Source organism: Crocuta crocuta, unplaced genomic scaffold (genome assembly GCF_008692635.1).
Source record: "Crocuta crocuta isolate KB4526 unplaced genomic scaffold, BGI_CrCroc_1.0 scaffold282, whole genome shotgun sequence".
Lineage (NCBI taxonomy): Eukaryota > Metazoa > Chordata > Mammalia > Carnivora > Hyaenidae > Crocuta > Crocuta crocuta.
In genome coordinates, this window is record NW_027529174.1 from 2691749 (window position 1) to 2705981 (window position 14233).

Consider the following 14233-nt stretch of genomic DNA (forward strand, 5'->3'; position numbering starts at 1 on the left):
TCTGTATCTTATAGATGAATTTATTTTAAAATTACTTTATAAGGATAAGAGAGGCAGGTTTAGAATTACGTTTTTCATCAGCAAGCCTAATTTAACTATGATCATTGATTGGTACATTCTGACTTGCATTCCTTTCACATACAATAATTCAAAGAAACCTTGATATTTTGAAAGCATAAATGTTTTCTATTTTTTTTTTTTTGGTGTTTTTAGTGATGTTGTTTTCCAAAACACATCATTGACTTTTTTTCCTGATTAGAATAAAAAGAATGACAATAGTGTTGATCCATGAGTTTCTTTTTGTATTAAAAGCAAATGAGAACAAAAAAGAACAACAAAAAAGGAATATGACTCTTTCTTAAAAAATTGACTTTTGGAGGGAGAGAGGAATATAGAAAAGTTTATGGAAAAAACTGCAAAATAATTCATAATCTTATTATTTAGTAATAATAACTACAAGTATTGTATTTTGATATGATTCCTTACAGTCTTTTTCTCTGAGTATTCTATCATGTGATCAATCATATCATAATTTCCCATTTCACCATTGTTGAACTATTAGGATGTTTCCAGTTTTTTACTTTTATGAATAATGCTGTAGTAGAGAACTTTGTTCATACCTTTATTTGTAAACAATATCTAATTAATTTCCCATTTATTTTTAGAGCAATATATGCTTAACCAATTTCAGTCTTATATTTTATATAAAACGTGTATCACATATTTTTAAAAAATTATATGATGTAATTTTATGTTATAAATTTTATACTACATATATTACAGCATATTATAATAGAGTATAGCTAGCCTAATATAATATGTATATAAAGTTACATATAACTTTATAATATGTTACATATAATGGAAGGAGANAAAAGATAATACCAAAAGGGTAAAGTGATTTCCATAAATATATACACTAAAAAGTAAAAGAATTCAGATTATCGTCGAGAGTAAATCTCACTACTTTTTTTTAACAGTTCTTATTTCATTATTCGAAGACACGGAAGTTGGGCAATTCAAATGTTGTGGTAAGTTGTAGAATTACTTCATATTAGTAATCCCTAGTCTTTTTTAAATCTGTTTTTGCGGTTTATCTAATAGAGCTAGATCAAAATTCATGTTTTTCCTTTAAAAGTTTATACTTTGATAAACAAATGGAATTTAATATTTGTTACACATTATTTTATATCTTAATAACTACATGTACATTAAATTTACTCATTCATTCAATAATTATTCACTGAGTATCTATTATGTGGCATAGATAGAAATATAGCAGTTAATAAAATAGAAAATTAAAGAAAAAAATCTCTCCTGTCATGAAACTTACATTTTAGAGGCAAAAAAAAGTGCAAATGATTAAGAAAAACATATTGCTTTAGATATCAATTAGTGCAAGGATATAACAGATTTATTCAAAGTCATTTTAAGAATCATTTTAAAAGATGATTGCCAAAAATGTCATTAAGTATAACTAGAAATATCCGCTTCTAGTCTTCAGATCTCCTTATTTGAGTTAGGATTTTAATGTGAGAATTTACTAAGATTAGCCAGATACCAGTAACTTGAATTCAGTTTACTTCTATATTGTGTGGTTTTAGTAGTAATTTTTCTTTTTATATGAATGGATTTTAAAAACGCTATTCTGGTGTTTCAATCTAGCATGCTTAATAATAATTATTTGATTGTAATAATCCTTTTACGCTTGTGACTCACTACCATGGACCAATTTAGGGAATGAGGAGCTGTGAAAAGGTAACTGTACTATAAACTCACTACTGAGTTTATAGTTTATATTCAGAAGTATCATACTGAATATTCTTATGTATGAGGAGTTGGAAGTTAGGTTATACTTGCTTTATACCAAATACAGAATGAATTGATTAGCAAGAAACCATCAGAGAGGGTTTAAAAGAATCCATTTGAAAAATGAATTTAATATTTGTGAGAAGGTTCAATTCAAGCCATGCCCTTAAAATGAAACTGTTTCAGGTAACTACATGTCTCTGATGCACTTTCATTTTCTTCCACTTGGCATCTTTACATTTTGAGAAAATGTATCTTGGTCACATTTTTCACTATCGATGACACATTTGTCACCTTTTGTGTCCCTGTTGTCTTGTTCCATATGTTCAGTTTTAAACAAAATGTATATATATATTTTTAAAAAATTTTTAATGTTTTATTTATTTCTAGGAGAGAGAGAGAGAGAAAAACAGTGTGAGCAGGGGAGGGTCAGAGAGAGAGGAAGTCACAGACTGAAACAGGCTCCAGGCTCTGAGCTGGCAGTCAGCACAGAGCCCGAACCCACGAACCGCGAGATCATGACCTAAGCGAAAGTCGGACGCTTAACCGACTAAGCCACCCAGGCGCCCCATAAAATGTATATTTTGTAAAGGAGATGACTAGGTGTGTGTACAGGAGAATCTTCCAGATAAACATTTTCATAGAGGAAAAACTGATTCTCCCAGAGTAGGTCTCCTCTGTCCAAATCACTTTGTGTAAAGTCTGGAAGCAGACAGCTTTCTGCCTCTGAGAGTTGCAAGCAGATGATCTCCTTGCAGGCAGCTGGTGATGGAGCTGACGCCCTAAGAACAGTGTTTCCTCACGTAGTGACAAGGATCGTAGCATAGGGCCACCACATTTTATTCAGTCTCTTAGCTTATTCTCCAGGTTCTTTGAAGTGCTCCCCAAGGGCAATATTCCATAACATCTTTCTCGTTCTTTTTTGGTCTGAAACAAGTACAGTGGGTAAAAGCAAAAGCAAAACCAAACAAGTAGGAAACCGTCTTTATGCCAATGCCAAGAAGCTTTCGTGCTCATCATGTGTGTGTGTTCGTGTCTCTCAGTCGTCTGTCGTGCATCCGTTACTGCAGCTTGTTCCTCACCTGCATGAAAGAAGAACGAAGAGATTCAGACTGGACGTACGTAACACAGACCGCATGCTTGCCTTGCCGCTCTTTGTGGGGCCACGTATTCCCAGCTCTGGTGGTTTGTGAGGCCCTCCTTTTCAGGCTAAGCCCAACGCGAACACCCATTTGGCCTACGGAGGAGCATCCGCTGGCTGAAGCGTTTTCACTCAGGAAGAAGAGGACTGTTTCCTCTCCCCATGTCATGTCCCTTTGGCTTCAAGCTGGGGGCCAATGAGGAAAGCTGGGTTTAGGTTCCCTTCCAAAAGCCGTGACCCTCTCCGGGAGCAGACCTGTTCTTGGCTGAAAGGACACAGCGGCGTGCCTAGCCGCTAGGCAGGAAATAGGAGAAAAGATGGAGGACAATTCACCGCCCTCCCTGTTCAGGTTGGCTGTTGCTAGGATGGTAAGCGTTTTCTCCTAGTTATTAAAATGTTAGGAAGAGTTAAGTCTCGTGAAGTAAATATATCAGAAACACAATGCAGGCACTTGGGTTTTTCACAATTACAAAAAACTGTGGCCCAAATCTAGTATCTATGTTTAAGATGAATGCAACTGAGTTTTAACACATTTTCAACTAGAAATTGTGGTGTTTTTATTGTCGTTGAAAAGGAATCCTAAGTCTCTCAGTGATAAAAGTTCTAGGTACTTACATTGTTTTAAGTATGCCTTACATTGTTGTGATGTGTTACAGTTTTAAGTCTTACATTACCTCCTTTTCTTCTTTTGGCAACTCTGTTAATACTTACACAACTCTTGTTATCCCCAGTTTACTAAAGGGGGAAACAACTCAGAATAAAGATATTTCCCAAGACACTGCTAGTAAGTTTAGAGGTTACAGCAGAGATTTCTGACTTCTGGTCTAGGCAAACATTTTTTTCATTATGCTATTCTTTTTATTGTCTAATCTTGGATACTTATATTATTATTATTTTTTAAGATTTTATTTTGGGGGCACCTGAGTGGCTCAGTCAGTCAAGTGTATGACTTTAGCTCAGGCCATGATCTCGAGGTTTGTGAATTTGAGCCCCGCATTGGGCTCTTGCTTTCACCCCAGAGCCTGCTTTGGATCCTCTGTCTCCCTCTCTCTTTGTCCCTCCCTCTCTCTCTCTTTCTGTCTCTCAAAAATAAATAAACATAAAAAAATTATTAGAAAAATAACAGACTTTATTTTTAAGTAACGTCTACACCCAACATGGGGCTCAAACTTACAATCCCACAGTCAAGAATCAAAATGCTTTTTTGACTGAGCCAACGAGGCACCTCAGATACCTCTATTATCTTATTGGTAGGTGGTCCCTTAATTTAAGTATCACATTAATTTTATTTTTAAAATCCTACCAAGAGTCTTCAAATACTTCTAAAAATGCATACAGTTTAGGCAAAAAAATTCCTCAAAATTTATTTTTATGGTCTTGGGGCGCCTGGGTGGCTTAGTCGGTTAAGCGTCCGACTTTCACTTAGGGTTCGGGCCCCGCGTCGGGCTCTGTGCTGACTGCCAGCTCGGAGCCTGGAGCCTGTTTCAGTCTGTGACTCCCTCTCTCTCTGACCCTCCCCTGCTCACGCTGTCTCTCTCTCTCTCTCTCTCCTAGAAATAAATAAAAATATTAAAAAAAATTTATTTTTATGGTCACTACTTCCTTCCTAAATTCTTCACATTCTTAAACTAAGCTTCCATTAAGGAAGACAATGTCTGTTGCCAACTTGAATAGAAATGTAAAAGAAACTGTAGTAGCGTCTTAAAATTTTAGGATTTCCAGTATGAAAAAAAAAATTAAATCTGTTGTCAACAAACTTTCTAGAAATAATATAAATTAACTTTTACTTTCTGAAGACTTTGCTTGACTTATGAATAGTGTAAGATTTCAATTTAAAGATCCAGTTTCTTAAAATACACCAACAAATTATGAGTTTACAATATCACTTCAGTGTCATTGTTCACCAGAGCTAAATACTCAGTATTGTGGCCAGTTCGGTACTTTGTCTGAATGTTCCATCTTGAGTGAGACTCTCTTTCCAGAAAACTAGCTGAATATGTGAATTCTGACTTAGCAGAATATCCTGTTGGACAAATAACTCCTAAAAGTATTTTGCAACAAGCCAAGTTTCATAGGAACCAATGAAAGAAGAGAATGTAAGACATGAATAGAAAAAAAAATTACAGTAGGGTGTCAGCTTTCCAGGCCTATGTCACCTAATTTTAAGACAGATGTTTTGTGTTCTTAAAGAAAATGAGTTTTCAGATTTCAGTGTATTCAAACATTTTTCTTAAATGCTCTTTGCTAGACATCCTCACTTCCAAACCCACATCTTTTTTTTATCCCTACTTCCCTATTGCATTCTTTTAGATGCAGCTCTATCTCTAAATAATAAGACTCAAAAGACCTGTATGTTTGGGCTTGAAATTTTTAAATTTTGGCACTAGTTACTTTTTTCCTGCTTTTTTTTTTCTGTTTAATATAATATATATGACTTTTCTTATATAAACATATAAATATATAGTTTCTATGTATACATTTTTAAAGTAAAGTTTATTCTTTTCGTATTTATGAGAGCGAGCGAGCGAGCGAGCGAGAGAATGCACAAGAGGGAAGGGGCAGAGAGAGAGGGAGACACAGAATCAGAAAGCAGACTCCAGGCTCTGAGATGTCAGCACAGAGCCTGACATGGGCCTCAGACTCATGAACTGCAAGTTCATAATTTCAGCTAAAGTTGGATTGTTAACCGACTGAGCCACCCAGGTGCCCCTCTATATGTACATTTTTAAATATTAAGTAATTTGGGGAGATTATAGTTGGAATGAGAATTAGATACAAAATATTGAGATTTTAAGATATATTTGTTGTAAAGCAAGGATTTCAGAACTTTATTTATTTGTTTTTATTTTCTTTTAAATTTATGTATTTACTTGAATAATCTTTACACCCAGCCTAGGGCTCCAACTCATGACCTCAAGATCAAGGGTCACATTCTCTTCTAACTGAGCCAGCTAGGTACCCCAAATCAATAAGGGATTTCAGAATATTAATAGATGTCAGAGCTGTTTCTTAGAATTTAAATATATGATTATACTTAAACTACAGAATAAAAGGTCTTGAGGACAAATTTCATAGTGATTGCCATCCTGACACTTTTTATAATAAATAGTTGTTCAAAATAGGAAGCTATAACAACCAATTTTATGAAAACCGTAAAATGTCAAATATTTTTGCCATTTTTTTAATGAGATGTTTTAAGAAAAGAAGCACTTCAAAATATACCCATTATGAATAATTGGTTTGTTCCCATTTGGTATTTTTTTCATTATAATTTCTGTGAATACATTTTATTGGGAAAATCTCTACTCAAGTCTCATTGAATAAATATAATTTACCAAAGTTGTCCCTCATTTTAATTTCAATTCCTTATAGAAATAAAGCGTATTTTAGCTCTGACACAATTCCATTTTATACTTTTCCCTGTTCAAGTGTTAGCACATACAGTATGTATTTTAAAGAAACTATTTCAATCAAACAAAATTAAATATAGTTAATTATGAACTGTCATTTCTCATTCTACTTACCGATGAATATACATACTACTTACAAACTTCCTAGAAGTTGTTATGTTGATAAGCAAATTATTTTATTTAAAAACTTTTTTTAAAGTAAACTCTATTCCCAAGATGGGGCTCAAACTCATGACTCTGACATCAAGAGTGTCATCTTCTACCGATTAAGCCAGACACCCCTAGGAAATTATTTTAAAATATAATATCCTGCCGATTCTACTTGTTGAAAATTCTTCAGATATAGATATACAAAGATTACTTATTGATATGAATTATATATTCAACCCCTTGATTCCCTCTTTGTTAGTTATGATAATTGAAAATACCTTTGAGCTTCACTATACTATCAAGAAGAATTTTCACTTAAATTACTGTTAGCTGATTTGTAATGTCCTCATTTTCTCTTCCAGGAAGAATTCCAGGGTCCTATTGCAACCCAAGTTCGGAGACAGTTTTTATTCAGGGTATGTAAATGCTGTATGTTTAAAAAATCACTCAATATTAAAATTTAAAAATACCCTGATTATGCATTTATTTACACTAAGTTGAAGTTTGTTTATAGATATCTGACATCAGGTGCTATAGTCTGAGGTTCACCACCATATTGTTTTAATATTATGATATCTCTGATCTTTTCTCTAATCCACTCTTCATGTTTGTAAATACCCCAGATTTCACCTATTAAACAATTTAGGTCTATAAAATTTCATGTGCAAGAAATAAGTGTCTTAAAGGTGCATTACTCTTTAAGTTCCAAAGAACTATATACTAAATATTTGATTCAAGAGATACTGGAAGAGTTATGACTATTTTCATGTTTTTATTTTATTTATTTATTTTTTTATTTTCATGTTTTTAAAAGTAAAAGAATCAAGCACACTAGAGACTACAAGTAGGAAAACAATGTCTATGAAATGTGAGTTTCTTTCTAAGTAGTTATACTTTTTTAAAAAAAATGTTTGTATCCTTACTACATTACCAGAGATTTTAAAAAATTCATTTATTTAGCAACTATTTTTTGAATTTCTACTGGGTGCTGGGCAATGTTCCAAAGGTTAGAAGTATGCGGACAGATAAGATTCCATTCTTATGCTCAAAGAGTTTACAGCTTAATACAGGAAACTGATAAATAAAAAATACAAACTACTATGTTAAATGCGTCTTCAATTCAGGGGCTGTGGGGTTTCTTTTTTTTTCCCCTTCTTTTTAAAAATTTGTTTATTTATTCTGAGAGAAGACAGAGACAGAGACAGAGAAAGGGAGAGACAGAATCCCGAGCAGGTTCTCAAGGCTCAAACTCACTAACAATGCCATGAGATCCTGACCTGAGCCAATATCAACAGTGGTATACTTAATCTACTGAGCCCACAGGTGCCCAAAGGGCTGTAGTTTCTAAAAGAAAGGCACTTAACCCAGGTCAGAGCGTGGAGGAGGTACAGAGAAGATTTTAAGGGCTGAATTTGAAGAATCAACAGGAATTAACCAGCGAAATAGTAACTAAGGATATTCAACTTTATTGTTAGGTTAAGAAGAGCTGTATGGTAAGGTTTGCATTTTGGAAACTAATTCTAACAACGAACTGCAGAATGGATAGAAAGATGAGCAAAACTAGATAGAAGAGGAAACGATAACACCCATCAAAATCATTAGGTTGCTTTGTATGAACATTAACTTCACTCCTTAGTTTACTGATTTATTTCTAATTTATTATTTTCTAGCCACGCAATGGAAGAAGGTCAGAAGGTTACATTTAAAATGGTATGTGCTTCCCCATTTAACCCAGTTTGAAAATTTCTGTCATTTTCAGATAATCACAAATTAAACTATGTTCAGTACATTTTCTATTACTTGATTGCATGTGTACATTAATATTCTATAATGGTACATACCATTATAGAGGCTATGGAGGCTTTATATGATGGAAAATGTCAGTATTTGAGGGCCAGGTTTGCTGTCGTGTGTTCCTCAGACTGACGCGGGGAACAAAGACAAAAGAAAAAGTTAAATTTCCATACAACTTAAAGCCCACTGACAGACAAGTCCTTGACACAGCAGAGTGACCTTCGTCTAGGAACTCAGCTGCCTCAAGGTTAATATTTTGTTAAGGGCAAAAGAGAATCTTAGTTTAAGATTAACCTCACTCCAGGATGCTGTAAGTCTCCTTTAACATACAAAAATTCCTTCAGAAACTTCCTTCATCTCTACCCCCTCAAGACGTATGTTAGCAATCATCCTCCAAGCATATAGCCCTCTGATATACATCTGAAGGGTCTCATGATTAAGGTTTTACTAGATAGTAATAATATGACCTCTTCCTAACAACAGCTAGCCCCTCAAGGTCCAGGAAATCTTGCTTCCAAATTCCTTAGAGACTTACGCTACCCTTAACCCCCTCCCAAATTAAAAGTATATAATCAGCCACTCTTCACATCCCCAGTGCAGCTTTTTCTGCCCATGAGTCCTGTCCGTGCTTTAATAAAGCCCCTTTTTTTGCACAAAAGATGCCTCAAGAACTCTTTCCTGACCATTCGCTCCTGAACCCCAACATTTTCACATGAAGGCTATACGACAGTAGTCCTCACTGATTTTGTAGACATCGACCTTATCATCATTTACTGTACAAGTAATATGTCAGGCATTATGTTCTTATTGTGATGATCAGTGTCCACAATAATGGGCCAGAATTTACAGACTGAATGCATATCTGTCTTCCAAGTGATCTGTATTCAAAGATTCTTTATAAAAGCTGTGATTTACCATTTCTAGAGAACTAAGAAAATGTGGGAAGACATGAGAGCATGACTTCTATTTTGGGACTAAGAATTCCACATCAATGCTGGAGATATAGTAGACATTTCATAGCTATTGGATAACCCTACATATTTAATAAATATGTTAATCCTAGTATCTTATTAGGCTGTGAATTTTGAAATTAAGCCCAAATGCAGGTTGGTAAATTTATACCATGCAAATAAAAGTATATTCTATTAACTTTATGTAATCTTAAATGCAGATTTTGTGCTTAATATAGCTTTGCAAATATATTTTTCATATCACTATCTCAACCCTTAAATATGTAGTTAGCTTAAGAATATTAAAATTCTTAATACTTTCTCATAAAAACAAAAATCAAAACACACTGTTTCTAACAAAGATAATACCAAAAATTATACAGTATCTAGAAAATTAAGAGATAATAAAAACACTGCATGTTAAAACTTATGGGACTCTGCCAAAGCCATATTCAGTAGAAAATACAAGGCTTTAAATACTGTCAAGCAAGAAAGAATGAGTGAATTAAGGAGTTAGTTTAGAAAGTTAGAACAACAAGGTGAACCTCAAGAGAGCAAAAGGAAGAAAATTATAAAATGAAAAATGAAATTAATGAATTATAAAATAGTAAAATAAAACAATTGGTAAAGCAGAATCTGATTATTTGCAAAAAAACCAAAAAAATAAAATAAACTAGCCTAATTGGCCTACCCTAATCAAGAAAAAAAAGGAGAAACCATAAACATGCAAAAAAACAAATGGAAGTGAGGAAATTAAAACACGTATAGAAGAAATAGAAATCATAAGAGAGTACTTTGCAAATCTCTGTGCCTACCAGTTTGAAAACCTGAATAAAATGGAGGATTGTCTGGTAAGGTAGATTCCTACCAGAATTGTTTTCAGCAGAAAGAAAAATATCTGAACATACTAATGGCATTGAAAAAAATTGAAAGCATTACCTAGAAACTCACTGCTCAGAAGTACTAGATCAACAGATTTTGAACTTTCACAGCTCAGAGGTGGAAGAAAATCCCAAAATATTTTTTATGAAGCCATCAAATGCTAATAGCAAAACCTTATAAAAGTAGTATAAAAAAAGAAACTGTAGGTTTCTATGTCAATCCTATTTATAAATATCAATGCAAAAATGTTAAAGAAATATTAGTAAATTGTATTCAGCAGTATATTTTAAAAATTATATAACTCCACAGAAGTGAAGCTTGTTGCAACAACTCAGGATGGTTCAACATCAGGAATTCTATTACAATACAAAATTTTCACCATCAGAAGAAAGATTATTTAATCATCTCAAAATTCCACATCAATTTCTGACGTTTTATTTTCCTTTATTCTTGTCCAAAAAATTTTTTTTTATTTTAGAGAGAGAGAGAAAGCTCATGCACAGGGAGAGAAAGAGAGAGAGAGAATCTTAAGCAGGCTTCACACTCAGCATGGAGCCCAATCCCACGACCCTGGGATCGTGGGACCTGAGCCAAAATTAAGAGTTGGATGCTCAACCAACTGAGCCACCCAGGCTCCCCCAATTTCTGATGTTTTAAAAGAACATCTTCTAGAAGGAGATGAATCTTTATTAACATTATTTATATAATGGTCTCAAAATCAGTAGCAGTCTTGATAGTGAAACACTTTAAAGAATTTCAGTTGATGTCAGGAACAAAACAGGATGCTCTGTCACCTCATATTTAATGTAGCTCTTATGCATTAGCCAACTCAGTAGATAAGAAAGAAATAAAAGAGACAAATGTTTTTTTTAAATTTTTTAATGTTTTATTTATTTCTGAGAGAGAGAGAGACAGTGTGAGCAGGGGAGGGTCAGAGAGAGAGGGAGACACAGCATCTGAAACAGGCTCCAGGCTCTGAGCTAGCTGTCAACACAGAGCTTGATGAGGTGCTTGAACCCACGAACTGTGAGATCATGACCTGAGCCGAAGTCAGACGCTTAACTGACTGAGCCACCCACGCACCCCAAAAAGAGACATATATTGAAAAGTGAAGAAAATTTTAATGTGCTCATGGGGCAAAATTAGGAACTTACATTTTCAGACTATATTTGGCATTAATTCCTATTTCAGCAAAGGCCTGTTGTGTTCACATCAGAAATATAAGCAAATATGTTCTTTAAAAAATTTTTTGAGGTTTAGTTTTGAGAGAGAGAGAGAGAGACAGAGTGTGAGCAGGGAAGGGGCAGAGAGAGAGGGAGACAGAGAATCTGAAGCAGGCTCCAGGCTCTGAGCTGTCAGCACAAGGCCTGATGCGGGCCTTGAACTCACAAGCCATGAGATAATGACAAAGCTGAAGTCAGATGCTTAACTGAGTGAGCCACCCAGGCGCCCCTGAGCAAATATATTTTTAATTTTTTTTTAAGGATCTAAGAACAAAGGGTTTGTGGAAAAGAAGCTATGTTTCATAATATTACAAAGGTAGAGATATTTACAAAATGTGAACAAAAAATAGTTTAGTACTAATTGAAAAAAATGTCTGTGATTATAACACCAAACTAAGTGGTAGAGTGTTCACAAATGTGAAATGGAAATGAATCCATGATTGTTTAATTGTTAAAAATTCTCTCTGAATTTGAGAAAAATAGCTTTATTTGGATTGTTTTCAAGATTAAGGTCTACACCAACTAACTGAAGATTTCGTTGTATTTTGTCAATAGAGAAACAGTTCAATAATCATTTTTTCTTTGTTTTTTTTTTTCATCTGATTATCTGAGGTCTTTCTCTGTCTTGATGACTTATATTTACTTAGAAAATGGTTAGACATTTTAAAAAATGGTTAGACATAAGATGGGATGATTTAATTGCACATACAAAAGGAATAACTGTGGAACTTTTAAAATATTTTATTCTTAGATCTTATTGGCATCAATGAGCTTTAGGAAACCACTTTTATTATAGTTAATACTGTAAAGTTTTGGGAAATACAGACATATAGAATAAGTGTTCTATCAGAGAGATTAATAACTAAAACTATACAGACTGAAGAATAGCTGAGAAATAGCCCTGATGTCAATTTTATCATACCTGAAGAAATATTTATAGAAATGTCTATATGCTAACATTACCTACCATCCTTCACATACTAATTTATACCTGACTCTAAACTTAATTTTTGTTTTTATACAGGATACCAACTATTTTCCACAGAAGCAGCACCAGGGAATATAAAATGTTGACATTTTGTTTTCTTCTCAAAACAATCCTTGCTAAAGTTACCGTATTTGGCAATCCCTGTGTTGTAAACATTCTCAATAAAAGTTGGTTGAGATTATAAAATGTTTAATTTGTTGAAAAAATTTTTCCAATTATCTTAAAATATTTTTTCTTAAGTAAAAAAGCTGTAAATAATGATGTTCCTTAGACCCTGCAGCTTTTGATAGCACAGTTGATCCTTGAACAACATGGGTTTGAACTGCAAGATCCACTAATACATGAACTTTTTCAAAAACTATAGTACAGTGCTATACATGTCTTTTCTCTTATCTTGTTAATAACATTTTCTTTTCTGTAGTTCACTTTATTGTAAGAATACAGCATATAATACATATAACATACAAAATATGTGTTAATCGATTATGTTATTGGTAAGGCGTCTGGTCAACAGTAGGCTATTAGTAGTTAAGTTTGGGGACAGTCAAAAGTTGTGCTAGGATTTTGATGCATGGGGGGGGACCCTTCTAACCCCTGTGTTGTTCAGGGTCAACTATACTGATACACATGCTCTTTTGTTATTTTTATTAAAGGCACTCAGAAGAGAGTTGACTTTTAATGAGCTATTTTAGTTTATCCTATTTGGATTTCATCAGTGACATAGTCACCAACTCTTATAATACCGTAGTGTTCCATAGCTAACTATCTTAGAATGTGAATACTAACTAAAACTACACTGGTTGGAGAAGTTGGCCATAGTCCAATAAGCAAGTTCTGATTTATCTACTGTATAATAGATATCTGATTACTACAAACATATCAGGGGGTTAGCTTTTTCTATCAGCTAGTAGTGTTCAACTTATCTCAAAATATGTCATTTCACCCTGCAACATCTGAAAGTCAACCAGCGTCATCCACTACCGGAGAGAGAACAGCCTCACTAGTAGAGGATCATGAACACCTTTGGAAAACATTTTACATCAAATTAGGGCTTCTTGGACACAGAATTAACCTCAGATGGATGCTGAGATTATCTCCATTCAGGTTCCCCTGGGTTTTTCCCTTCTCACTCTGCTCTTGCATAATCTCCTCCACCACAAAGCAGGCTGGCTGATTAGAGGAGGGTGGCTCTAGAGTAGGGAGGGTTAGTAACTCAAGTATCTTGGAGTTTGAATTGTCAAAATAAAAGCAGTTGAGTATCAATTTAAGCAGCAGTTCCTCAGGCCTCTCAGAAATACTGAGAGACTTAGGGTATTTACATTTTTAGGGTTCCCAGGATATAAATAAAAAGGACGAAGAAGAAAAAATACCAAAACATGGTTACAAAAATTGTAGGCTGTTTTACAATATTTTATAGTTAACAAATTAATACAAACACAACAAAATATATCGGCTACCAAGAGTATAGGATTTTCATTAAATATTAACTGGAAACTACTGAAGCAGTCTAATACTGAACCCAAGTTTAAAGTTGTGTCACTAAAAACATTTTTTTCTTCTTTTGCAAATCCTATCAGTATATCTCTGTGTATATAACCTTATTTGGTGGTAATATCAAATGTTTTCTTCACATTCCTGGCAGCTCCCAGTAAACATCCTTTCCTTAATCTAACCACCAAGGAACCCAACTGTCTAGGCTTTCTACCTAAAGCCAGAGCTCCTGTCTTCTAAGGCAGTGGGTTTTTAGATAGAGGTGGAGAACCATTTGAGAATCTGATGAAAGCTTTGGACCTAACCCCCCAATACCCACACATACAAATGTACACGTACAACAGAATTAGGCACAATAGGGATCTGTGAGCTAGGGATCCCCTAAAATCCATCCA

General features: G+C 34.1%; 1 protein-coding gene across 1 annotated transcript; it reads left to right on the top strand.

Moving 5' to 3' along the window:
* The first annotated feature begins 879 nt into the window (after positions 1-879).
* NMU (neuromedin U) lies at positions 880-12533 on the top strand. Its single transcript, XM_077757697.1, has 6 exons — positions 880-892; positions 981-1031; positions 2747-2927; positions 6873-6926; positions 8181-8220; positions 12384-12533. Exons 2-5 carry the CDS (start codon positions 1024-1026, stop codon positions 8214-8216), a joined length of 279 nt encoding a protein of 92 aa, XP_077613823.1. The 5' UTR covers positions 880-892; positions 981-1023; the 3' UTR covers positions 8217-8220; positions 12384-12533.
* The last annotated feature ends 1700 nt before the right edge of the window (positions 12534-14233 follow it).

Bases quoted from the DNA above. Each gene is read 5' to 3' on its own strand.
- NMU (XM_077757697.1), top strand. The intron at 2,928-6,872 runs GTACGTAACACA...TTTCTCTTCCAG, and splicing joins CGAAGAGATTCAGACTGGAC to GAAGAATTCCAGGGTCCTAT. The intron at 6,927-8,180 runs GTATGTAAATGC...ATTATTTTCTAG, and splicing joins GGAGACAGTTTTTATTCAGG to CCACGCAATGGAAGAAGGTC.